We start from the raw sequence: 26844 nt of genomic DNA, 5'->3' as shown, positions 1-26844 counted from the left end.
GCTGGATTTCCAAGAGCACCTCTGCAGCTCAGAACATCTTCCCATGTGTGCTCAGAGTCACCCTCTGCACAGTTGGTTTCTATGTCCCACTGCTCAGCTCTTTTTGCCTCAACTTCTGCTTGGGAAAAACTTGCTGTAAAAGCTGGACATAAATTATTGGCCAGGGAGAAGGAGGCTCTTGTCCTGTACCACTCCACAGCTCTAATGAGCTTCATGTGTGCCAAACACCCCCGGAGCCTGACACATTGTACACACACAGCAGCACGTTGTGGGCAGTTTATTCCAGCCAGGGCTGTTTGTGTGTTGTGTTCAAAGGTTACACAAGAGCTGCAGCAGCCCAGCTCAGCCCCACAGGGGTGTCCCCATGCTGAGGGCACAGCCCTGCCCTCCTGCCATGGCACAGAGCACAGCCAGAAGTGGCTTACATGGGACTTTCCACTCACTGGAATACGTTCCCTGCTCCTGTGTACAAGAAACTTCCACAGCAGATCAGACTCACCCAGCTCCTAATCACCACCACCCCGCTAGGAATCAACTCAGAAATCCTGAGGAGTTCTCCTTCCTGCAGGATAAAGCTCAAAGAGCTCATGTAGCCATCCCTTAAACCTGGGGTAGCAGCAGCAGCACAGCAATTCCCTGCTCAGCACCTTTGATTCTGGAGCTGAGAAGGCAAAAGCTCTGTGTCCAAAAGAGCCCTCCCGTTCCACATGGAGGGGGTTCACACAGGCCTCAGGCGTGGTTCCTCCTCCTCCTCGTGGCTCGGTGGCTGGGGAGGTGTCTCCTCCTCCCTGGTGTCCTGCTTGTCCCTCTCAGCCTGCAGCCAGCTCTGAGGAGCAATCATCTTCTTGGGCCCGTGGGGCGGGGGCCCGATCAGCGCTTCGATGTCATCGTAATTGATCACCTCCTTCTCCAGGAGGGCATTGGACAGCTGCAGAGGGGAGGGAGGCAAAATCAGGGATGGAGCTCCCAGAGAGAGCAGAGCCCTGCTTCTCTGAGCTGGTCTGAACCATCAGCTCAACTCAGGCCCCAGCACCTGCAGCCCCCCAGGAGCAAGCTGGCTGTGCCACCACAGATGGGGTGACCCCAAATTCTCCAGGCTCCAGCACCATTCCCAAGAGCAGGTTTGGCCAGGAATACACAACGAGACTGCAGGCAACAAAGCAAGCTCTTGGGAATGATTTGCAATGAGAGCTCCAGGAACAATGAGAGAAGTGTCCCTCCTGCCACTGTCCCTGCACCTGTGACCCTGCCCAAGAGCCAAAGCAGCAGCATGGAGACCTCTGGCAGACCCAGAGCCTTCCCTGCACACACAGAACTAACAAAGAGCTGCCTGTTCCTGGAGGCAGGGGCTGGAGGTCAGCACAAGTTCCTCTCCAGAAGAGTGGAATTCTCTGGCCCCTCTGGCAGCAGCACCACCCCTCTGGAGCAGCAGGTGGCTGTCCAGAGTGGAACTGCTGGATCCTGCTGACGAGATGTGACACGCTGGCCTGGCAACGAAACACTGACTCTGGAGATACTTTGGCTGCACTTTAAAGTTTTTCTGTGCTGAGCCTCTAGCAAACATCTGGCTGCTGTTACATGGCAGCAGCAGGACAGAGGAGCCTGCAGAGACACTCCTGAGGATCCCTGCTCCAGAGGTGCCAGGGCACTGTCCCGGGGACAGCAGCGTGTCCCAGCTCTCTCCTTACCACGCACGGGAGGCCTGACACTGAGTAGCTGAAGGGGTTGTTGTTGTTGTTCTTGTTTGTTTAAAAAGAGGATTTAAGGAAAAGAATTGCTTGATTTGCAAAATAGGCAACGTTCAGTTGACCCCTGGTCATTTTGGAAGTCACTGACTGGAATTCTGAAGGGAAGTCAAGGAGATGCAGAGGGTGCTGTGACCCAAGCTTGGCGCAGCACTGGGCACAGAGCTACTGGCACAGGCGGGGATGTGCCAGGGCGTTTGGCTGGATAGGGACTGTCAGGACACAAAGGGGAGAAGGCAAAGCTCTGTCTCTGCAACAAGGAGTCTTTGGTGTATCAGACATTAAGGAGGTGAAAACTGCCTGGAGTCATCAGGAAGCAGGAACCAGCCCCTGTCAGCCAAGGCACCATTTTCCTGCACCAAAGCCAGACACTGTCCACCTGATCACTGGCTTGGCTTCCCAAAAACAGTCACTGTCAGCTCTCCGGAAAATTGCACTGCCAAGAGGCAAGCAGAGAAGTGCAGGTGAAGGACACAAATTCCAGCTTTGATCATTTCCACAGAGCACTCCTCCTCCTCCATCTACCCTGCAAACACCAGCTGGTGTGAGGAGGCAGACTACTCACTGCTGGGAAAGGCACACACATTCCTCCCGTGCCTGCTCTCAGTCTGAGGGATACACAGTAAACAGTCACTCATTCCCAACACTCCCACTACAAGACTTTCTACGAGAGAGACAACACTGCAACAGCTGAGCTACAGAGCACAGAGAACAGCAAAGCCACCAGTTAAAAACACCCAAACCACCCAACAAACCCCCACACAATTCAGCTCACGGTTTGCAGCTTGTCCCGGTTCTCCAGCAAGAGCTTTTCTGTGCGCCTGTAAGCCTGAGCCACCAGGGTTTTGGCTTCCTTGAAGAAAGAAGAAGAGGGAGTTGGGGTGTAGGTGGCAACAAACACAATGTGTGGCTAAACAAGGAGAGCGCTGAGGGGTGGAATCTGCAAACTGAGCCAGGCAGAATGTGGTTCCCATCAACAGAAACTATGGATAAACTGGCTGGAAAAAGGCCCAAGGAGTGCTGGAGATAAGGGGCACTGAAGTCTTGCCCTAGCACAGCTCGATGGGAAATGCAGATTAAGGCTGTCCAGGAGCTAAAGGTGCAGCTCAGCACAAATCCCAAGGAAGCAGAGCCATGGTGCTTCTGAAATAGAGCTTTTTTGTTTCCAGCTTTTTGACTTTTGAACTAAAGCAATGTGTTTTTTCAGCAACGAAGCCAAATTTCCTGTGAAAACAGGCTGATCTGCAGTCAGTTGGACCATCTAACCATTGGTTAGATCTGCTCTAGGAAGTGCACACGTCTACACTGTGCAGCTGTGACTTTAAGACACAGGTTTCTTGCCATCTCAGCCCTGCACAGCACAGGCTGCTGGGCTGAACTCACAGGCAGGTGGGATTCTGCCTGTTCCTGCTGCCCCACTGCACAGCCCTGACACAAGGAACAGGTCACTGCTCACTCACTGGCCAACAGCAAAATGCAAATTGTTCAGGTGTTAACCACTTGCCATTTTTCAGAGAAGTGCAGAAAGCAAAGAACAAAAAGAAACCCTTAGCCCAGGGTGGCCTTACGTGGTCCATCATCTGCAGCAGGCCCTGGCTGAAGGGGCGCCGGCCGATGCCAGGGGCACTCTCGGGGTCTGGGAAGGAGATCTGCCCGATGCTGGGCACCATCCCATACTGCTTCACCATGGCATAGGCAATCTTGGTCACCTTCTTCAGGTCATCCTGTGCTCCTGGCCAGGAAAGACACACACACACTGCTGGCCAGCTCTCAGCTCAGAGCAGGAAGAGCACATCCTGCACAAATACATGTCCTACCAGTGGAGAGAGCAGAGGACCCACTGCAGCCCATGGGGGAGAACACTCAACCCACTGAGGGACCTTCCTGCAGGTCCCAGGAGTGACAGAGTGACCCTTCTGTGGCCAGCTCACCTGAGTCCAGACCTCCCACTGCCCACAGAGCAACTTGGTCTAGTGGAAGGTATTTCTACTCATGGCAAGGGGTGAAATGAGATAGGATTTAAGGTCCCTTCCAATCCAAACCATTTTGTGATCTTATTTGGATTTAACTAGTTGGAAAGAGCAAAGAAAGTTATAGGTCTTCTCAAGAGCCTCATCAGTAACTGCAACTGTGGCCTTAGGCTTTGGGACAAATCTGAGACAAGACAGTGAAAACCAGCCTGAGACCTCCATCTTGCAAGTGTCAAAACACACCATGTGACATTTCTTCTTGCCAGCACAGGAAACCTCCATCCCTTGCTCAGATCCCCCTGGATCTCCACCTGCCCGTGCCAGGCTCTGGCTCCTCACCTGTGGTGACCTTGTTAAAGGTGATGGCCTCGGCCACTCTGCCCCCCAGGGCCATGCACATCCTCTCCAGCAGCTGCTCCTTGGTGAACAGGTACTGCTCCCGGGGCAGGATCTGCGCGAATCCCAGAGCCGCGTTTGTCCGAGGGGCTATGGACACCTGCAACACAGAGCAGCTCCCTCAGCTCAGAGAACTGCAGAGCTCTCCCTCCAGCACCACAGGGAGGGCAGCAGGAGGCCTCTGCATTCCCAGTGAAGTTTGTCCATAGCCATGGACATGTTGGCCTCTAGAGCCATGGCTCAGGACAGCAGCGTGTCCTCATTCCTGCACTTCACACACAAACACACTTCCTGCTCAGGAAATCAGCCTTAACAGCAAGTCACAGAAATCCTGAAACTTAGGAGCTACTTTGGAGTGTATAGGCCACACCGAGTTCACTGATTCTGCTCCAGAATCCCTGAGACTACCTGCAGAAAAACAGGAGCCTTCAGAAAAAATAACAGCCATTTTCCCCACCCACTAAATGAGAGTAATTAACACCAGTTCTGCTTACACAATGGGTCATTCAGAGTGAATGTGCTACTGGTAACTGGCCAAGGAGCTGTCACCCTTGTCATTTCCCTCCCCACCTCCCCCCAGCGTCCCTGCTTTTGGAGGAGATGTGCACAGATGACATCCCAGGGTGGCGAAGAGGCCTTTCCCTGCAGAGAAGGGCTTCGGGCAGACAACCTCCCAGTCTGGAAAACACATCTCCCCATCAGTATCAGAGCAACTCCTGCAGGGGCTTCACTGCCTGCAACGTGCTGGGAAAGGGATCACATTTGGATGTGTGTACACACGGAGCAGCCTGGAAGTGCATGACTGAGCAGCAGCACCAGGAGACTCAGTTGCTTGTAATTTTTAATTGCAAGGCTTCTCCTATAGCTGTTAATCAGCTTTGCACCAGCACTATCATCAATGGAGCCTAATAATGGATTTCTCTACAGCATAAATTAGGGACATGGTTTATATAATCACAGAATCATTAAGGCTGGAAATGTCCTCCATGACCATCAAGCCCAGCCCTTCAACCAAATCCCACCAGCCCACTGAACCACACTGTGAAGTGCCACGTCCACTTGTTTTTGAACATTTCCAGGGACAGTGACTCCACCATCTCCCTGGAGAACCTGTTCCAATTCTTAACCAACCTTTCAGTGAAGAATTTATTCCTAATATCCAGCCTGAACCCCTCCTAGTTTAGTGGTGGGCTGGGCAGTGCTGAGTAGTTGGACTCGATGCCCTCAGAGGTCCTTTCCAAGGAACATGATTCTGTATTTGCCATTTGCTTTTCTGCAGTAGCACAGCCCCAGGCTCACAGAGCTGAGCAGAGCTGTACCCAAGTACCACAGAGCAATCTTGGACAGGGAAGCCCCTGGGACTGCCCTCCCTGGAGGTGGAGGTACCTTCATGACAGCCTCAGTGTGCTCCAGCAGCCACCCAACCAGCGCGTGCCCGGATTCATGGAATGCCACCACCTTCCTCTCTTCTGGTGACAAGATCTTACTTCTTTTGGCAGTGCCTGTGGGAACACACACCAGGGTTTGATAAGTTATCAACAGGTGCAACCAGTGGGGCATAACCTGGTCCAGTCCAGGGCACAGCCCGTGGGTGAACCGTTTGTGCTGACTCTGGAGAGGGGGAGGCAGCAAAACCCCTTTAGCTAAAATGTTTGGAAAAGGTGCTCCCTGGCCCTGGGGTGGAAAGCAATCCATGCCTGGGACTGCTTGAAAACCCTGGCAGAAACTTTTCCCACTTCTCCTTACAACAGACTTAATCATTAGACAAATACTTTGACATTTGATTTGATCACAGCTCAAGAACCTTGTTCCCACGGTTGGATCTGTAAAAAAGCAGCTTACTTTTTTTTTGTGTGGAAAAAATCTGAAAACAACACAAAAAATTGCAAACAACAAAACCCAAAATGAGACTAGCTAGAATCACACACTCATTTTGCTATTTTCAGTCCCTTAGGCAGAACAAGAGAGAAGAAAGATGTTGAATCATATACACGAGGTCCCAGTTGAGAAAACTGTGCATTAAGAGTGTTCAAATCAGCTAAAGTCCAGGAGTAGATACAGAAATCCTTCTCCAGAGCCTGGAAATGTCTCTGATTACACATGGCATGCTCCATATGAGCTTATTCAGGCTCCTGAGACCCAGCAAATGAAGCCATAACTCACACTTAACCCTTCCTCCAGGAAGGTGATTTTCCAAAGTATCTTTTTTCCAACTTGGCAGAGCAAGTTCAAAAAGGGTTTAAAAAAACCAAAAAAATGAATGGAAGTAAAACTTCCAGCACATAGGAAGAATAAGTGCAGAACACACAGTGTGTCAGGCACTAATTACAGATCAGAATGTTGGATGGAAAAATGTCCCAGGGTTTGCAGGGCAGAGTCCCCACACAGAGCCCAGGGCAGCAGAGGGGAGAGCAGCCAGTCAGAACCAATATTGCACCAAGCTTGCTTCATGTCTTGGAAAACAACATTCTATTAACATGAACTTTTAAACGAAGTCAAGGGTTTTATTAAACAAGGAAACAACAAAATTAGCGTGGCAGATCTTGTAAAATTACTGCTCAGGGACCCTGGAAACTGCTGTGCCCCGCCAGGCACGATGGAACAGCAGATTTAATTCCAAGTGCCTTGATTTTCATCAGTCAGAGCCTTACCCTGCCCCCAGCAGAGTGTGAGCATGGCCCTGTATGGCTATTTCCACAGAAAGATGTATCTATTGTCTATAAATATATGAGTTTTTATATACATGTATATATATACACAGACACTTAAAAAATCCCTGCCAGCCCACTGAGGGAGGGACTGTGCTCTTCACAACAGCACACAGGGTGCCCACCAAGATTATTTCTTTTCCTACATAATCTCCAGGCATGGAAGTAAGTCCCCTGAAAGCCTGCAGTTATCACATTCATGACTGACACAAGCCACCCAGGAAACAACTCTGGTGCATCTCTGCTGGCCTTACACAAACCCCACCAAGAAAACAGGCTCCATCTTCTAAAGCCAAGCCCTAAAAGCCTCTGTGTGCTCAGCAGGTTTCTACCCTCACTCCCAGGAGATCTGACTGACTGCTTTCTGTTCCCAAACTAAAAACACAATGGGAACTACCACAGAGAAAAGTTCTTGCTCCTCCCTTACAGCAACACAAAGCTTTAAGGCTGACAGGGCCTCTGGACTTGCAGAGCTCCCTTTTGATTCCACCCCACTCTTATTAAAACCAGAAGCTCCTAATGGAAAGCACAGTAATATCTTCTTTCTTTCAAGAAAAGCTTTTATAGGAACTGAAATGCCCTCTGGATTGTGAAACCCAGAAGCATTCCTATGACATGGAAAGGGTACATTTAATACAGGGGCCTGGGGGGTTGTTTGGGGTCTTTTAGAATCTGTCTACAAAAAATAGCCAGTCCTGCTAATATGAGAGAATCTGATTAAGCAACAAAAAGACTCCGTGGCTTCCTACACACACCAGAGCCTGAGTGAGGCCAGGCAGCTTTAACTGCCAAAGCTCATGTCCTGCCATGCCCCAGCACATGGATCCCAGAGATCCCTTCTGCTGCCAGCCCTCCCAGCCTTCCCTGCTTTTTGCTTTATCTTCCCAGTCTGGGGACCTAAGGCAAGGCTCAGAAAGAAAAGGCAAGTGAGTCCCTGCAAGTCTGGTGCTTGTGCTCCTGCAGATGGGAAAGTAGAACACATCTTTACAAGAGCATGTGGTGCCAGGACAAGGGGGAATGGCTTCAAACTGAAAAAGAGGAGGTTTAGTTGGAATATCAGAAAAAAACAAATCTTCCCTGTGAGGGTGGGGAGGCCCTGGCAGGGATGCCCAGAGAAGCTGTGGCTGCTCCATCCCTGGAAGTGCCCAAGGCTAAGCTGGATGGGGCCTGGGGCAACCTGGGATAGTGGAAGGTGTCCCTGCCCATGGCAGGGGGTGGAATATAGACTTTAAAGTCCCTTCCCACCCAGACCAGTCCTGGATTCTGTAATCTTTGCTGCAGCTGGTGAGAATTTCCCTGTTACAACTACAATTGTCCCCCTGTCCACTCTTGGGAGCTCCTGAGTACAGTTTGGGATTTGTGCTTTTAACCAAAGCACTCCAAGGGTTTTGTTTTTCTGCAACAGGTGAAGCTGTGAGGAATTTTCTCAAACATCTTATTTAAAATGAGGACTTCTCTGAGTGTTTTCTGATAAAGCAAACACTCAGGACCCAATTCCAGGATCAGGAAGTAACTGATCCAGTACAAACATCCTGTTCCACACGTTCCACTAAAAAGGCAGAGTGCCAGTCCGTGTGCCCAGGCTGCTGCTGGGAATGGAGCCTGGAAGCAGTTCAGTATCTGATTATGAGATCCACAGCTTGGCTCCAGGGCAGTTCAGCCCCAAACCCACCAGATCCAAATCCCTCAGGTGAAGTCTAGAGTCCTGGGAACTCTTTTCCCCTCCCTACAACACAAAGGGAAATCTCCAGAGGTTCCTCTCCTGGCAGTGGCACAAGCAGCAGGGAAAGGCCACAGGATGTTCTCAGAGGGAGAACAGTGCTCCACTGTCTTGCAGTTTATTCTGCCAATTCATCAAAGCCTAGGCTTGGAGGGCAGAAAGAAAAATCTCTAATTTCTTGCTGGTGAGGATGCAGAGACTATTTGCTATTGATATTTATGTAGCAGGTGTCCAGAGCAGCAAGAAAAATTCAGTGATATTGTAACTCTTCTTGTTAAAAAAAACAACAAACAACCCACAACCCCTCAAACTTCTAAACTGAAAAAGCAACAGGGATTCAAATTTTCCTCTTTATTATTTTGTCAGTGGCTATTTCCCCTGAGCTATGGGTTCAGACTCCTGCAGATTCATGAAGATGGAGCCATTTGGGGTCTTTTTCAGAGAACTTTCTGTGATTGTCATTGGAGACCTTCAGGCCAGAGCACACTCTGGACCCGTCTGTCTTTCTGGGATGTAACCCCTTCACCTGAGCAGAACAGACCCTGAGGCAACCTCAGGAAATGCTGCAGCACTGGCACAGGCAGCCCAGAGCAGCTCCTGGATCCCTGGCAGTGCCCAAGGCCAGGCTGGATGAGGCTGGGAGCACCTGGGACAGGGGGAGGTGTCCCTGCCATGGCAGGGGTGGCACTGGATGTGCTGTAAGGACCCTCCCAACCCAAACCAGTCTGTAGTTCCATGGAATGGCTGCACCTCTCACCTGCAATGACTCTCTCCACGGCGTACTCGAAGTTGGAGGTGTCGATGGATTTGTGCCCCTCCCTGGCAGCGTGGAGAGCAGCTTCATTGCAGATGTTTGCTATGTCAGCTCCTGCAGACACGAGTTCACAAGAGTTACACTGGGTCTGAACAGGACACAGAACCCAGAGGAGGAATGGGCACAAACAAATCTGGAGAAGGACCTAAGGAAGCCAAACAGCCTGTGCTCTTTGTTCCTTGGGAACAGAGAGCAACCCCAGCCTGTGGTGTTGATGTTGGATTTGAATAATACAACTGCTTTGGCAGGGAATGCTGATACCACCCAGAGCTCAGCAATCCAGGAGCAGGCTGAGGCCAAGGCTGGCTCCCAGGGACAGGGCTGGTGTGGGCAGTGGGCTGGCACAGGCTGCTGCTCTGCTCGACCTCGGAGAGCAGAGAAGGAACATCTGTTCCCAGTTTGTGTGGGTGGGTGATGGTGGCGGGGGGCTGCTGAGAGCAGACACGGAGAGGCAGCGTGCTGGGGCCTGGGAGAGGGGAAACCCAAAAGGATATTCCAGGAACTCCACATAAACAGGAACTCTGGAGCCCCTTGCTCAGCACTGTTTCAAGCTCCCAGGGACCCACCCTGGAAGCAGGCTCGATGCAGGAGCCAGGCAGAGCTGTCCAATTTCTACTCTGATCAGCAAAATAATTCCTACTTGTTCCTTCCATCACTTTCCTGGTAACATAAATCAATTTAACAATCTCTCCTCTGAAGTGCAGCACCTCCTTAACAGCTTTGAGAGGAGCATGACTGGTTCCTTCCCTTAGGAGATAGGGACCTGGGCATTGTAAAAGGGTGTTTTTCCTACCTCCCCACCCTGCTAGTCCTACATATTTCAGAAGATTGAAAATAGTAATGAATTACTGCTCATCAGAGCTCACCAGGGAGCTGGTCAGGTTCCCAGTATTTTTTCTGTTTTCCACAGAAATGGAGAAAGAAGCCCTTTTTGACCAAAACTCCCTGCTAGACCCCCAGTACCCAGGAGCTCCAGGCTGAGTGGAGCAGGAGCACCCAAGGACACATCATACCACTGAATCCTGGGGTCAGCTCTGCCAGGTGCTGCGAGTAGAAACTGCCGTCCTGGATCAGCTTGAGGCCCTTCAGATGGTGCTCAAAGATCTCCTTTCTCTCCTGTAAAGAACACCCAGCACCTGAGCCCAGCCAGGGGTCACAACGGGGCCCTGCATTCATGGCACGGAGCAGGGTGGTGGCACTGCCGGCAGAGGGGACACTGACAGTGCCAGCAGAGGGGACGCTGACAGTGCCAGCAGAGGGCAGGGCTCTCCTTGCAGAGTTCCAGTGCTCCAGCAGCCCTGATAAACACCCAGCTCTCAAATTCCCAACAGATGCACACGAGGCTCCCCTGAGTCACAGCTTTCTCTCTCAGGGCCACTCTCCCCTCCTCACTCTCACTCTGATCTCTCTTAACTTCTCCCTCACCACATAGGCCCTCTCAGGAAGGAGCTCTGACTGCCTCGACCTGCTCCTGCACAAAGCACAAACTGCAGAGCCCATCCAGCAGCTCTTCAGCCTGCACCCATTTCCCAGATGGAGGTGGGGGTGAGATGCTGCTGGCGAGCAGCCACCAGTGACTCATTCAGCTGGTCCAGGAGATCCTGACTCAAACAATGGGCTCAGTTGCCAGGGTTTTTCCCCTTCCTCCTTCAGGGCAGCTGCACAGTTCATGCTTCCGGGGCCAGATTCTATCAGGCATTTAAGGTATTTTCACTGAAAACTCTGCGGAGGACAGTGAAGCACAGATGGGAGAGGAAGAGCCTGTGCTGGCACAGCACACAGATCCTCACTGCAGCTGAGCCTATTCCCAGAACTCTGCTACAAATGTCAACACAGCAGACATGGAAGCCTCTTGTAAATGGATTTAAAAAGCATTCAGAAGGAGAAAGTCACTTAACAGGCTGCCTAAAGGAAAATGAGGAGCCTTACAAGGATAGGGAGGGCAATAAACCTACAGAACAAATAGTGCTCAAGGCACATGACAATTTAAGCTCTCACACCAGCCAATTGCCAATTAGGTGCTTCCCAATTTCCTGAAGAGAAGACACAAACATAACTCTGCATCTGCATGGCAAAAGGAACCTCACAGAAGAATTCACTGCCAAGGGTCTACCAGAGCAGAGACCTCCAGACCAGTGAGCTGTCACTTCAGAGGAGTGGGCCACCGCATCAGCACCACAAATCCTTGATTCAGAGCACAGAGGCTCCACATCTCCGTCTCCTCCAAGCTCAGCCTTGCCAGGCCAGTGAGACCAGCAGGGGCTGGGACACCTCAGTCACAGGAAGGACAAGGCAGCTGGTGGAACATACCTGCAGTGTGGGGAGATCAATAAAGATGTGCCTGTCCAGCCTCCCAGGTCTCATCAGGGCGTTGTCCAGGACATCGGCGCGGTTGGTGGACGCCAGCACTATGACGTGATCCGTGGTCCCCATTCCTGCAAAAACAGGACCAGAGCAGGAGGTTTGCCCCAGCTCACTCTGCACTGCAGGCACACAGTGGGCTGGAGGCAGGAGATGGAGTACCCAGCTTTACACAAAGCCAGAGGGTGTGCACAGCACCCTTTGGGGCTGCTGAGGCTGAGTGCCCCCTGCAGCTTGGAGCAAAGTCAGGAAGGAACCTCCCAGGTGACCCAGGCCAGTCCTGGTTATCATGGATACTCTGAAATCTCCTTTTCATTTACTTAGTAAGTCTTGGCTTAAGACTTCTTTTTCTCCTTCCTATTGCCACGCTTGGAAATTGCTCCAACTAGAACCCAGAACAGAACCTCTGTTTTGATGAGTTCACAGATGCCTTCTCACCCCCAGGATAAGTCAATTCCTGAGCCTTTAGCTCCAGATTGTACAAGCAGCATTTCCTAGCTGAAACAGCCTTTTCCACAAGTTTCCATGGAAAGCCCTTTCAGTTTTTATTTATTTCAGCCTTCAGTCACAGACAGGCCACCAGGGGAGGGACAGGCTTTCCTCTGAGCTGCTCAGAGAGAGGACAGCTTTGCCACCCAACAAGGGCCATGTTACAGCACGAGTTGTTCTTTGCCTCCTCACCTCTTTCAGGCACTGTGCAGGGCCCTGAACAGACCAGCCCTGCAGAACCCACACCAGACACAAAACACAACCCAAGAGCTTTGCACTGATTATCAGCACAGAATTTGGCCAAGCCAGTAGGAGCAGCGTCAAGAAGCATCAAAGACAGACCGGACTTCCTGGGGAAGGGAAGGCAGGGCATTGGCAGCTGCAGGAGGGCAAAGAGGAGCAGACTTTGTGCTGCCTGGGTGAGGAGCCAGAGCTCCCATTGAACCACTGCCCCACACAGTTATTTATTGCAATCCCCCAGGTGCCTGCAGGCCCCTGGGCATGAGTCACCTGCTTCCAGCACATTCCCCAGCCCTGGCACACAGCAGCCTTCCCAGGGAAAGGACACCCCAGTCCCATGTGCTTCCCTCTGCCAAGTCCCACGCTGTGGAGAGGCGGCTCCATGCACGTAAGCTGGGCCAGTTTCAGCTCTCAGCTCCCGCAGAAGAGCTGCCAAATGTGTCAGCGTGCGAGAGCTCAGCACAGATCAAGACTCCAGGTGAGGCAGGGGACTGGCTGTGCCAGCCTGTGCTGCAGCAGACCTGGTGCTCCCTCTCTGCAGGCTCCTGCCTAAATAAGCTGCCGGAGAGGATGAAGCCCAGCATCCTTCAGGCGTGTATCACACTGCACTCTGGAGTGGGATAAACAAGCAGAGACTGGCAGGCACTCCAGGAATGGCAGGATTAGATGGCACAGTGCATTATCTGCCTTGCAGCTGGGAAGACTCTCTTAAAATAGGTCTGACTATTAGAACAAATAAAAAACCAGAAGCACTGAGAGCATCCTCCTCACATCAGCTTCTGCCCCACTTGCTTAATGCAACACCACCTGGCATGTCACAGGCAAAGATCAGCCAAAGGAACAGGCTACAAAAACAACAGCTCATCACATCAACAAATGAGAGACAGCTCTGAAAATGCAGCCTGAAAAAAAGAGTTCCTGCAAGGGTCACAAAGGAACCACTCCAGAAAGGAAAGGGAAAAAGGGTCTACTCAAACTCCAAGTGCCCTGCTCCCCACTGAGCAATACACTGCTTGGTGGGCACTGTGTCAGCCTCCAAAAGCCTTTGGACATCTCCTGGGAGCAGTGGCACTGAAATGGGGCCTCTTCCTGAAGGAAGCCTCAGGACTGCACATGGCACAGCTCGGGACTTGTCTGAGGTTCCAGGTGAAGAGCTGCTACCAAAAGCCATGCTGCATTTCTATTCACAAACCCCCAGCTCAGGCCAGGACTGCCAAAGCTCCTCTCAAAGCATGCAGAACAGAGGAGAGATTTGGGTCACATTCCTCCTCCCCTTGTGTGTGGTTTGAGAGGGAAGATTCACTATTGAAAGCGGGCACCTGCTCCGGCAGAGCCGGGCTGTGTGCGTCACTCCCTGCGCTCACAATCAGCCTTTGTGGAGAGGCTCCCGGCCCCTCCCCTTCTCCCAGCACGGCCGGTGCTTCCCCGGCCCACAGCAAACCATCAGAGGGAAGGAACCTGAGGTGCTCAGGGAACAGCCCCCGATTTCTCCAAATGTTCACACCAATGTGACTGAGCCCCAACCTGCATTCACCCTGTGCAGCTCATGGGGCACTCAGCTCCCTGCAGAGCTCTGATCCTCCTTCCCTTGCTCTCCCTTCCCTCCAAGAAATCTCATTCAATCACAGAAATCCAACAATCAGCGATGACTCACTGATCTGCTTTTGTGCATTTTTTCCCTCCAATTAACACCTATCTCGGGTCTATGGTATTGTCTTGCCTTCAGCCCTCAATTTAGGCTCAATGAGAGCTCTCAACCTTCATCTCAAGGCTTCCTTACAAACACTCACCACTCCTGGGGCAGAACTGCTCCCCTCCTAAACAGGTCATTCTCCATCAACCTGGGAACTGTTTTGCTGTGCTGCACGTGGCACACCAGTGGTGTTTTAGGTGACACACTCCGTTAGGTAACACTCCAGTGACACGTGCCAGGATCCCTGCTGATGCCATGCTCCCAGCACCAGGCTGACATCCTTGTCAGCTGTCTCCTGTTTGACACTCTCAACTCCTTGCACCGTTTTTTTTAGTGTGTGTTTGATAAAGCACTGAGCAAAATGAAGGACTCTGTACATGATCTGTGCGAGACACGAATAAAGAATGAGATAATATAGATTTAAAAATAAACCAGGCAGCACACTGCAAACAAGGGACTATAAAGTACACACTGAGGATAATATTTACCTTCTAAACTCACTTTCCAGTTGAGCTGAACCCTTATTTCTGCACTGAGACTCACCAGGAAAACACTCTGGAAACCACACCTAATTTTTACAGACTGATGGAAATCAGACATTTTCATTTTTAGGATAGAGATGTGGAATGTACTGAGACTACATATTCCTGAGCAGACATGCAGGTTTCCATTCAATTCAGAGGCCAGCTCACCCTAAAACTGTTAGGGGAGAAAAGGACCCACCCAAGCCAGGACTGCTGGGCTGTGTTAGCACTGGTCTTTCCTGTCAGGATCATCTACTTCACTGGAAACACTCAGTACTGAGCCAGCAGTTGGAACCTGGGTCTGGGGATGTTTTTGGTGCATGATGGCTTCTGGTTTTCATATGAAGAGTGTGATGAGACAACATGACAGTCAAGCTATGAGTCACAGTTACAGTGAAGGGAAAACTGAAACAAACTCTTCCTCATGGGCACGTAGTTGGTTATTCCTCACCCTGAAATAGTAAGATTTAGTAACAGCAATATTGCAAGTTGGGTCAGTGCTGCAGGCTTGGACAGAGAGAGCCAGAACTGCCAAAGAAGCATTCTTTGTGTGAAGGTGTCTGAGCAAAGGGCCAATTCCAGGTGCACAACAGCCAGAAACCAAACCCAAGTGTGGCCTCAAACCAGGACTTGTTTGCAAAGCTTATCTCCCTCATCTCAGAGATCCTGTGGTCAAGGCAGACAACAAAACATAAGGCAGTGAACAGGAGAATTGATATATTACTTCACTTCTGTCCCTTTAGGACAGCTGAACTCTAAACTCTGACAGGCTTTAAACCACTACCCGTCTCAGACTGGATACAACAAGTATCCAACAACATGTAATGGCCAGCTGGACTGAAACTCCAGGGGGTTAAAGTTTACTGGATTTAGGGACTAGTGATGGGGCACATGGGCTCAGACTGGTTCAGACTTCAGCAAGACAACACCGCAGAGGCCAGGCAAGTTCAAGCAGGACAAAGATGACCAGGCCAACAGCCAGACCTCTGAGGAGAGAAGGGCAGGGAGAAACACTGACCATCCATTTCCACCAGCAGCTGGTTCAAGGTCTGCTCCTCCTCAGCGTTGGCAAAGCCAGAGACATTGGTGGAGCGCTTCTTGCCCACGGCGTCGATCTCGTCGATGTAGACGATGCAGGGAGCGCGAGCCTGCGCCTCCCGGAACAGGCTCCGCACACGAGCAGCTCCCAGGCCTGCAGCGAGGGAAACACTGTCAGCCTGCTAGATAAAGCTGGCAGCAAAGCTGGAGAGCAGCACTGCTGGCCCTCAATGAGGCACCTGAGACCAGACAAACCCTCCCAGAACTCGTGTTTAATCCTCAGGCTCAGTGCGTCCTGGAGCTGGGTTAACTGGGCTCCTAAACCTGCAGGGACTCCTACAGCTGCTGCAAGAGCAGCTTTGCTCCCAGCTCCCAACATGGCCTCCTGCTCCTCCCATGGCTCAGAGCAGAAATAGTCAACATTTTCCTGCATACTGACCCTCCTCGGGTCTCAAGAGATCTGCGAGGAAGGAAGAAAAGGAGAAGGATGGAAATCCCAAGGCACAGAGAGGCCCTACTTTCCCCATCTGCATTTCCATACAAGGAAGGAAGCCTCAGTCAAGGGCTTTAATAATAGGTACAGGGAAGCCAGAGAGGATGCTTGCAGGTGAAGGACCACAGCTGCACTCTGTCAGAAAGCAGCAACCAGAAATGCACTTCAGATAGTACATAATTAAGGAACTGCATCACTGAAAGCCTTTTATATCTTCAGTCTAAGTATCCAACTCATCCTCCCCCTGCCAAGCCCTGTCCTTCGCAGGAAGCCCAGCCAGCTCCCTCCAACTCCACAACAGACAAAGAGAGCACCTCACCTCCAATCACCTCCACGAACTCGGAGCCTGCCATGGCCAAAAACGGCACCTGGGCCTCTGTAGCCACGGCCTTGGCCAGCAGAGTCTTCCCACAGCCTGGTGGGCCCAGCAGCAAGGCACCCTTGGGCACTTTGGCCCCGAGCTGGAGGTAGCGATCAGGATTCTGCAAGGACAGCAGAGCTCGGTCAGAGCCGCAGCTCATACCAGGCACTGCACCACAGTAGGGCTTCCCACAGCTTCCCCAAAACATTTTCAGCCTGGGCAACTCTGAGCTGCCAACGGGAGCAGCTCCATCTGCATTCCCATTGTGGAACTGGAGACACAGAGCTTGTTTCTACAGAGGCTGTCCAGAACCATGAAGGATGAAGAGGAGAGCATCCCCACCCCAGGTCACCCCTCTATCCCAGAAGGAGGGCAGCAAACGTTTGTTTTGTTCTACTTTTACATACCTTTAAATAGTCCACAAATTCCTTAACTTCCATTTTTGCCTCATGCATTCCTGCTACATCCTTGAAGCCAATCCCTTTTCCAGATTTCCCATCCACAATGGTGAAACGAGCCATCTTCAGCTGGTTCTGGGGAAGGCAAAACAAGGAGCAAACAACTCTGAACAAGGCCACAGCCTGCAGAGGCTGTTTGCTACATTTTGGGAGCCAGCCCAGCCCAGGGAGACAGCCCAGATGTCCCTACCAAACTCCACGAAAGTCACCACCAAAGCACTGGTGTTTAACGGCTTTTTGCTCTGGAGAAAGTTCCCAGATGGATGGTTGACTCAAACTTTATTTATCCACATGTTGGGAAGAGACAGAATAAACTTGCAGTCATAGTCCCAAAACAATCCAGTTCAAACTCCATGTAGACCAGGCAGGGATGATTATTAAAAACATGCAGATGTCCAAAACCTGATTTGGGATCTCCTCCCTGATTTCTAAATGCTCTGATCCTTAATACACATGGGACAGTCAGAGTTCCAAGGAATATGTGTTGATAGCAAATAACTGTCAGTGGTAAATAATTGCCAATACTTGGGAAAGCACAGACACTTTGCACAGTCTTTGATGTTGCTGCTGGTTTCTGCTGGAAACACCCCAGGCCAAAACTACAGGTTCTTAAACTGAACAGCCACCATGTTTCCATCTCCTGATGCATGTGAAGCCACAACGAGAGTCAAAACAAGAATTCAGTTAAACATCCCACTCATAACTGCTCAGTATGTTCTACTCAAAGCAGCTACTCAGGAGGCTTTTTCTTTCAGAAGAAAGTTTATGCCTTCTGAGGCCTCAGAAACATCCAAAGGAAGAGTTAAACTCAGGGCCTGGCTGTCCCCACTTAAGCAAGGACACAATCTAGTCCTCAAGGCCTCATTACTCAACACTTCTTTAAAATATTCCTTTTCTCTGAGCAGCTGCATCCTTTTGTTCAAAGAGAATCTCAAAGCCAAAAGAGAACTGCGGAGGAGACTGAGTGGGAAATCCAACAAGGGACTGAATTCACTGTGTTTTCATCCCAATCCCTGTGGTCAGGGACATAGCACCCCAGGCTGATTCCTACAGCTTCATCAGCTGATCCAGGCCAGGGTGGGAGAGGGGAGGAGGAGGAGGTTTGCCTGGTGTTGCAAGCGAGGCATGCAGCAGGAGCAGAACAGGCCAACACATAATGAACTCCAGAATCTGAACATATTTTATAAATTGAGAACTCATTTTGCAGAAAGCAGCAATTCCTACTTCTGGCTGTATGGGAGGCATGTTGGCAGGGCCCAGTGAAAAACACCATCTGCAGCTGCAGCTCATTAGCAAGCTTTGAAAACAGCAAACTGGACTGAAATTCCCTGAGCTCAGCCCTTCCTGCCATTGGGAAGGGAAGGGACCTCAGCTAAGGCCAGTTAAGGTACCAGCCAGGGAGATGATCAGCACAGGATGCAAGGTGTGGCACGGCTGGAGAGTCCTTGGCACCAGTTCATCCTCATCCTGCACTGACTTTGCCAGGAAAAGGGGAGGAGATAACCCAGCAGAAGCCAAGACTCCCCACAGGCTGCAAACCATGCTCAAAGCCCAGGCTACTCACAAAGGCGTTGAAGCCTCCGGCCCTGCTCGCCACCCTGAAGAGGCGGAAGATGCTCCACAGCATGGACACGGCCACCAGTGTCACTATCAGGGAAAGGACATCACTGAAAGGACAAAGACAAGAACAAACTGAAGCATGCAGCTTCACCTGGTCAACATTACCAGACATGACTACTTGTAAAGGACATTCAGGCTACAGTGCAAACGAGCAGACGTGATTAAGAACATGGAACTTTCGCAGGTTTTTACACAGATATATAAAACCCCTAACCCCAACCATTACATAACCTAAGAAGTTAAGCAGAGGACACTGGCAAACATTGCCTACAGCTGTGGAGGAAATTCGACCTCACCATCCACTTCAGAGGCATTTCTGCTTCTAAAACAAGCAGGACTTCCAGGCACTCAGATCACATGCGGAGCAGAATCCACGGGGGCTGGCAGTGCCTCCAAAGGGAGCTCACTGCAGAGGACAGTGCCTGGTAACAATAGGGATTCCAACCCTCCTAATCCTGGCAGAAATCACAGTGTGGGTCTCCCATTAAGAGACTGCTTGATCCTACTCAGTCAAATTTCTCAGGAGTCCTTTATGCCAGGAAAAAAAGTGCTCCAGCACCAACACTGTCAGTCTTCTGAATCCTTTGGAACACCCATTGCATTAGAAGGGAGATGGGGAGCTGCCATGACACCCCAGGTCTAACACAGCTTCAGGACAAACATGCTGAGGACAAATACCCTGTGAGCTCTAAACAAAGGATGTCCCCAAGAGCAGGAAAAATGATCCTGTGCCAGATGACAGGCTGAGATTGGTGGGCCCCTGTTCTGCTCCACATGCCTGAGGAACCATCCGGCCTCACCACACTTTTGTGCTTATCTTTACACCAGGAATGTGTGCTCCACCTCTCACAGAGGGATGATTTACTGAAGCAAGGGACCAGCAGAAGCTCTATACCCAGCTGCATTTGTTTCTGCGCAGTGAGAGATGCAATGGCAACACTGAAACCTGAAAGTCACCTTCAGTTTGTCTGCTCTGCAAACAGGATTAATTCTGAAACACCCCGAGTGCCCACAACGTGGAGCAAGCTGAGCCCTGCAAAGGCTCTGCACCTCACAGGCTCCAACTCCACACTGAGAGCAAATCCTCCAGACATTCATCAGGTCTTCTGGGAGACTTAACAGCCCATCACAGCTCTTAAAAAATGGTTTAAAATCTCTTTTGAGGAGCAGGGGAAACAGCTTGCATTGGGGGCTGATTGTCTGTTCAGTCCTCTCTTCCTGTTACATGTAAGTCTGAAAAAATTGGCAAGTTCTGAATTTGAACTGAAGGTCTCATACTGCATGATTAGTTAAAAAAGCTTATCTTCATCTATTCAACTATGTATTAAAAAGATCCAAATGTTGGTGAGAGGACAAAATCCAGCCCAGGTATCCATTCAGACACAAACTTCACATTTTTACAAGGTGTCTGGGAGGAGGAATTACACACACTGGCCATCTCCAGTGGGAAAACCAAAGCATTATAATGAGGAAGGAAGGCTTAGTGCATCCCCAGCCTTCTCCACAGCCCAGGCTGTAACATCATTTGCTGCCAAGATTTCTATCACACTCCAGACTAGGATAGTTGATTATGAGAACAAAAAGTCCTCAGCTGAGCAAGAACTCAATGACCCTGACCTGAAACATTTTGACCTGTTGCATGTTGCAATTACAGAATTCTTAAGACCCTCACTTCTCAAACATTAATGTACATCTAAAGCACCTTATCTTTCAGAAACATTCATTCAATGCTCCAAATCCAAGCTCACTTTTCTGTTCTGTATTTAGATAACATTTAGCCGAAAGTCACTTTTTTCCAAGCAAAGGATGCTGTCACCAATACAAGAGCAACAGTAAGAACAAATTTATATCATACTTTCCATAAAAGCCAGGGTGTTTGTAGGAAATGGGGATTCTGTCTTTCTCATCAATATTCAGCTCATCCTCCACAGCTCTGAGCTTCTCTTCGAATTTGTCGATGTTTGCCACGCGCATGGTGTAGAGCAGGGTCACGTTCTGTGGACAGGCAAGCCACAGCAGCAGGGAAATGTTATTTATTACATATCAATATCTGCAAGGAGCAGAGGGGCACGGCATGGACAGGTCAGGAAAAAATTAGCCTCATGCTACACCCTTTGCTCCTGCATCAATGGATTCGGGAGCAATGACTGACACCAGGGCTCCGAGTGAATTTAGGAACCCTCTGGTCTTAGGAAAAAAGGCTGATGGGAGTTTGGCAGAACACTCATGCCTGAAACCCAAACAGCAGAAAACTTCTGAAACAAAATCCAGTCATAAGAGTTTACAATCTCCTGGATACCTTCTCCCATATCAGACTGAGCTGGTAGAAGAAAACTGAGTTTCTCCAGCTTTTTAGACCTACACAAGATTTTTTTTCCCCAAGGCCATTAGTAATTATTTTTACAATTCAAGCTGGAAGTCTTCGTTTCCAGTTGCTCGAAGCCCCCCGAACTTCAAATACAAGAAAGAAAAGAACTAAAGCAAGTTTACCAGCTGGAGTTTCACTGACCACTAATTCAGTCACCTTCAGCAGTATTATCTAAGCCCATTGCCAGCTGCAGGGAGTCACTCACAACTTGTCCGTGTGGAGTTCCGCCCGGGTGCAGATAAATCTCCACGATGTCACTCTCAGGCACCACCTCGATCCTCTGCACCTCCCCCTTGGCCAGCATCTCATTCACAAAGTAGTTCCAGGAGATGTTGGTCCCCTCCCTGTTCTCGCCGATCATGAAGCGAAGCATCAGCACCACGAAGGTGAGGATCAGCAGCGCCCGCAAACGCTCCAGGTGCATCTGGTTTTCCCTCCTCCTGCGTTTCTCCTCCTCTTCAGAAAAAAAGATACCAGAGGAAAAATGATTAGTGTGTAATTGTGGGGTTTTCTGATCCAAAGGGATAACTAAATGGCAAAGATTAACACAATGGTACTTCTGAGGGGGATTTCGTGCTGCATGTTTGGTTTCCCCTGAAGGACTGGGCTCCCATGGTCCTAGTGCACCAAACCCACTAAAATCCCACCAAATATCACTCTAGGCTAAAATGAGACACTCTCCTGCCTGGCCCCATTGGGACAGAGTCAAATAAAGCCACAGGATCCTTGTTGCTAAAAATCAAACTGCAGAATGACAACAACTCACTTTATATACAACATGGCTCCACAGTGGAAAATACTGGGAGTAATCCCAGAGTCCCTGGTAAATCCCACAGCACATTATTGTCTCCAGGTGAGCTCTGATCTCCTGGCACCTGCACCACAACTCCAGCAATGCTTCCACCACCTCAGTAAATACCTGCATTTGCAGAGAATGGGAGATAGCAAGAACGCAAATACACTGCAAATCCGTCTGCCTTAACCAAATTCCCTGGATTTTCTCCCATACAACTCACCTCATGTTTCAGAGGGTTTGATAACTTGCCCACAGTAAGGATCTGTATCCAAGAGGGATTCCTATGCTGGATGTGCTTTCCCACACTTTTATTGTACTACGGCCACACTGAAGCAATGACACATGGAAAAGGGATGTTTTACTTCAACTATCTGCCACCAAATATTTTTTCCAGTCTCACAACACTTTTTTTGCACTGCTCAGGCAAATTTACAATTCTGTGGGCTGTAAAGGGCTGTCACAGCACAGTTCAATGTCAGCTGCTGGTCAGTGTTTGAGTTGTTCAAATGACAACAAATATCTCCTCCTCTTTCCAGTCACATGTGAGTGTTCCCAATATATAATTTAGCACTTGCTCTTGATATAAAATTTAACAGCAACAGCACCATGGCACACATAAATACCCTTCTGCACCCAGAAATAAATTCATTCTGTGCCACTGGGCTCTAATGCACCAGTGCTGCAGCTCAGATTTGATTTATTTGCAAATTCATAACAAATGTCCTGACACCAGCATTTATCACCGGCCACCAATTAGGCCCTATGCATGCTGCAACAAAACCCAGGGACAAACATATGACCCAGGCAGCTGCTAAAAAAAGTCCTCTGTCCTTCAGAGGCACAGCCTCATTTTTCACTGCTTCCCAGCCCTGCTCCACTCTGAACAGGAAAGGCTTGTTCCTAAATAGAAACAATGCAGCTTGGCAGAGAAGTCATCATTTCAGAGGGCCGTGACAAGCTCAGGCTCCGTGTCCAGCCCATCCGCTTTGTTCTCTCCTGCCATCCCCTCACCAAGTGTTATCTGCTGCATCCAGCCTTGTTAGCACTCAGGAATTCATCCCAAGGCTGCAGGATGACATCCACTACTGTCTTATTAAGGAAGATTAAAATATATTATAAGACTTAAGTCTGCACAACAACCTGGAAAGCTGAGCAGGTTCTAAATAAAAAGATTTTACAGAGAAAAGAAACTACTTAAGGAAAGTGAATCCTGACAGGAAAAGCCCATCTATGGTTGTGCAAGTTCCTTGGGGGTGTCAGAGTCAGCTCCTGCTAGAGCACTTTCCTCTATTTCATTTCAGACCAAGTGGAGGCCATTAACCTGCTCTAAACACACACAGTCGGGTGTGATCACAAAAACATCACCCAGGGGAAAGCTGCCCATGAAACATCCTGACACAACTTCTCCCATTTCTATGAATTAGATTTTTCTAGGGCCTTTAACCTGCAGCTGAGTAATTTCAGGAGAGAACCCCATTTCTAGAAAGTTGCAAGGCAACAGCAAGCTTTCCTCTAGTCTCATTTAATCAAGTACAAAGCCATCTATTTCTCAGCTGCGGTGAGGCGTGACCGTCTGTACAGCACAACATCCACCCTGCACCACAAGCCACCCCACAGCACTCAGAAAGCAGTCCCAGGGACTGATGTGACACTTGCAAGCAGCAGCTGTGGGAATACTTCCAGCTTCTGAGTCTCCACCAAGCAATGATTTGCCATTAACCCCAAATGTGAACTCTCTGATTAAAATCTTTGCAAGGGCTGCGGTGACAGTTTGAAGAGTTCTGTGCAATAATTACAGCAGAGACAAGTGTTCCCCTGGAGACACGGGGCAGCACTCCCCTCCCAAAGCCAGGCTGTCCATTAATCACAGGAGGAGAGGCACGGAGCACAGCGTGCTGCTGGATACTGATGTGAACAGCTACAGCACTTCCAGGTGCCTGCTCAGTCATCCCCTGGCCTCACTCACCAGTTCCACACTCCAGTCCTTCCCAGAACTCTGAGACCTGCACTCAACCCCCACTGAACCCTTCATCCCAGTTATCATCAAGGAAAAACCACTGCGCTGGCCGTAAGGACACTGCAGTGACATCAGCCAGGCTGTCAGCAGCAGCTGACCTCTGACTTCAAAAGCAACAAATCCAAAAGAGTTCAACTATTAAGCACAACAAAGCAAAATCCAATTGATGATACCCAGGTAAAGGTTTAGAAAATAAATTATGAAGTTATATTACAGCCTGTAATGACATTAAGTGCCTCACAACTTGCAGTACAAAGTTCTGGAGGCATGGCAGGGGGTTGGATGATTTTATGGGGCCTTCCAACCCAAGCCTGTGATTGACAGGTTAAAACTAATTTTCAAAAAATTCTTTACATGCCTGGGGCTTAGGAGAGTAAGACATGGAAAAAACCAGTATCTAAAAAGACTGATTTAAAAAAGAAAAACAAAAAAAAAATTAGTAACACTGCTAAGAGCTCTTGAAGGCATTTATATCTAAATTCTGTGATTCACTAAAAGTAGGGGTATTTCCATATTGAAGGTAAGTGAAATATAAGCAAATAAAACCAAACCCAGCTTAAATGACTGGGTTTAGTTAATACAAATTTATTAAGTCAAAATGCTGTACAACAAAACCTCCCAAAAAACCCCAGGTAATATTACTGTCTCCCTTCATAAAGGGGCAATGCCAAGGCAAACAGCAATGGGAGATTTGCACAGGAAGCAAAGTGGCCCACAGAGAGTCACTTTCATGATCTTTCACCCCCTGATTAGATATTAGGAGAAATTCCTTCCTGGCAGGGGGGGCAGGCCCTGGCACAGGTGCCCAGAGCAGCTGTGGCTGCCCCTGGATCCCTGGCAGTGCCCAAGGCCAGGCTGGACAGGGTTTGGAGCACCCTGGGACAGTGGGAGGTGTCCCTGCCATGGCAGGGTGGCACTGGATGGGCTTTAAGGTCCTTCCAACCCAAACCACTCCAGGATTTCTATCATCTGTTATCTTCCAGTCCATCACCTAAACCAAAATACTCCTTCCAGCTTGCTCTTAGCCCCAGGTATGTACAGGGGGAAGGTGCAGGTACAGGGAAGCAGGAAGGAGGATCTTGCTCCCTGTGTTTCAGTAAACCCCAGGATTCCTGGCACTCACGTACCATCCTCCTCCTGTGGAGATTTCTTCTTGAATCCTCCATTCTTCTGGCTGCTCCCCCGAGAGCTGGATGTAGCAAACCAGGAGGTGCTGCCTGCAGGCAAGCAGAGGTCAGAGATTGTTTTGATGGCACAAGGGAAATAATTTGGAGGAATTTCTTTAGTACTGAACTGTGGACACAATTCCCAAGGCACAGCCATTGCTAACACTGGTGTGGGCAGTTAGAAACAGCCTCACACTTGGGATTGGAAATGCTTACTCAAGGAAATATAGGTAATGGAATTAAATCATGCTGAGGAATACTCCAATAAAAGCCCAAAAAGGCTACAAACACAAAGTCTAACGACCCCAGTACTTCTCTAATTCCCTGAGCTCCTCATGGGAAGGTGCCACTGTTCATTCCTGGCACCAAACACAACCCTGGATCCCTGCAAACACCCCCAGCTTCCACATCCAGGAACAGAACACCTTTGCTGCACCTTCAGGAATGCAGGGGGAAGGACAAGAAAGGTCAATTCTCTTATGAAATCAGACCTTTTCCCTTCCTGCTCCTCAGGACTCACCCAGGAGATTCCAAAGTCTGACTGGATCCCGGATTATGAATTGTTTTTTTGTCAGGACTCCGCCGAGACCTTGACGTGGTAGGGAAAGCGTTGGTGCCAGGAGGCTCTGAGGAAGGAGAGAAAGAAAAACGAGACAAAAATTGGAACAGTGATGTGGCTGCTGAAGCTTTGTGTGCCTCCCTGAGACTCGGATTCCTGAGCAGGGAAATGCTGTGGGTGAGTGTCAGGACAGCAGCTGGGAGCCCTGGATGGGATTCCTGGTTGGGCACTTCCCACTTGACTTGGGAAATGTTTATAACCCGGAGCAAAGAAAGCACAAGTAGAAATAGACAACCCATGCTCAAAACACTTAAGAGTTCATCTCTTTCCTCTCTGTGACTGTTTTTTTGTTCTAAGGCACGTTGGAAAGCAGTTCTTAGAATGTAAAGCCCCTGGATCCCTGGAAGTGTCCAAGGCTAGGATGAACAGGGTTTGGAGCAACCTGGGATAGTTGGAAGGTGTCCCTGCCCGTAACAAGGGATAAGAATAAAATCCCTTCCCACACAAATCATTCCATTATTTCCACGCTGTTTCCCAAGTCAGCGCCCAACAGCGCTGACAGGACGGACCTTCGGGACGGCACAACCGCAGGTCCCTCCCGAGCAGCCCGAACGCCCCTCTACCCCCTTCTTCTCCTCTCCCGGTGCCCCCGGTGCTCGATGAGGCCCTGCCACCGCCCCGTTACCTGCAGGCCGCGAACCCCGCCGAGGGCACAGCCGCGGGGCCGGGCCCAGGCGGCGGCGGGCGGCCGCCAGAAGGCGCAGCGGCCGCGGAGCAGCCCCATCCGCAGCAGCAGCGCCATGTCCGCCGCTCCCGCTCCCTGCAGGCCTCAGAGGCCGCGGCGGCGGGACGAGCCCGGGCCGGGCCGCAGCGGCTCCGCCGTTACCAGAACCGCGGCCTCGGCACGGCCGGAAGCGGCCGCTGAGGGCCGGGCGGCCATCTTGGAAACGGGGGCGCGCTCCGCGCTGCCAGGCCTCAAGATGGCGGCGGCGGCGCGCGGGGGCTGCCGGGAAGGGTCGCGCCGTTCCCGCGGTAACGGGGGACGGGGGGGGGCACGGTCTGAGGGGCCGCGAACGGCCTGAGGGCCCGGCCCCTCCCGCCGCTCCTCCGGCGGGCTCTGCGCTGCAGGCCAGCCCCAAACTAGGGCCGGCCCGCTCACGTCTCATAGAACAGACGGTTCCCCGCCAGCCCCGGCTTTCTCCGGGCTCTCCAGCGGCCCGGCCTTGGCCTGGGCCCAAGTTATTTAGGCAGGAGAACAAACGGCTGGGAGGGGCGAGAGGGTCCCTGTAAGGTTAGCAGAGAGGCTGC

General features: G+C 50.4%; 1 protein-coding gene across 1 annotated transcript; it reads right to left on the bottom strand.

Moving 5' to 3' along the window:
- Window positions 1–262: 262 nt before the first annotated feature.
- Window positions 263–26511, bottom strand: SPG7 (SPG7 matrix AAA peptidase subunit, paraplegin). The gene is made up of 17 exons (XM_054641107.2): window positions 26222–26511; window positions 25498–25603; window positions 24939–25028; window positions 21204–21454; window positions 20486–20625; window positions 18575–18677; window positions 16960–17085; window positions 16511–16673; window positions 15679–15852; window positions 11664–11788; window positions 10367–10469; window positions 9297–9407; window positions 5498–5613; window positions 4055–4211; window positions 3314–3477; window positions 2521–2598; window positions 263–928 (listed from the first exon to the last, which is right to left on the bottom strand). The coding sequence occupies exons 1-17, from the start codon at window positions 26336–26338 to the stop codon at window positions 719–721; spliced, it is 2334 nt and encodes a 777-aa protein (XP_054497082.2). The 5' UTR covers window positions 26339–26511; the 3' UTR covers window positions 263–718.
- Window positions 26512–26844: the final 333 nt, after the last annotated feature.

Source organism: Agelaius phoeniceus, chromosome 12 (genome assembly GCF_051311805.1).
Source record: "Agelaius phoeniceus isolate bAgePho1 chromosome 12, bAgePho1.hap1, whole genome shotgun sequence".
In the NCBI taxonomy this organism is placed as follows: domain Eukaryota; kingdom Metazoa; phylum Chordata; class Aves; order Passeriformes; family Icteridae; genus Agelaius; species Agelaius phoeniceus.
The sequence above is the reverse complement of the archived record's forward strand: the minus strand, read 5'-3'. Positions and strand labels throughout refer to the sequence as shown.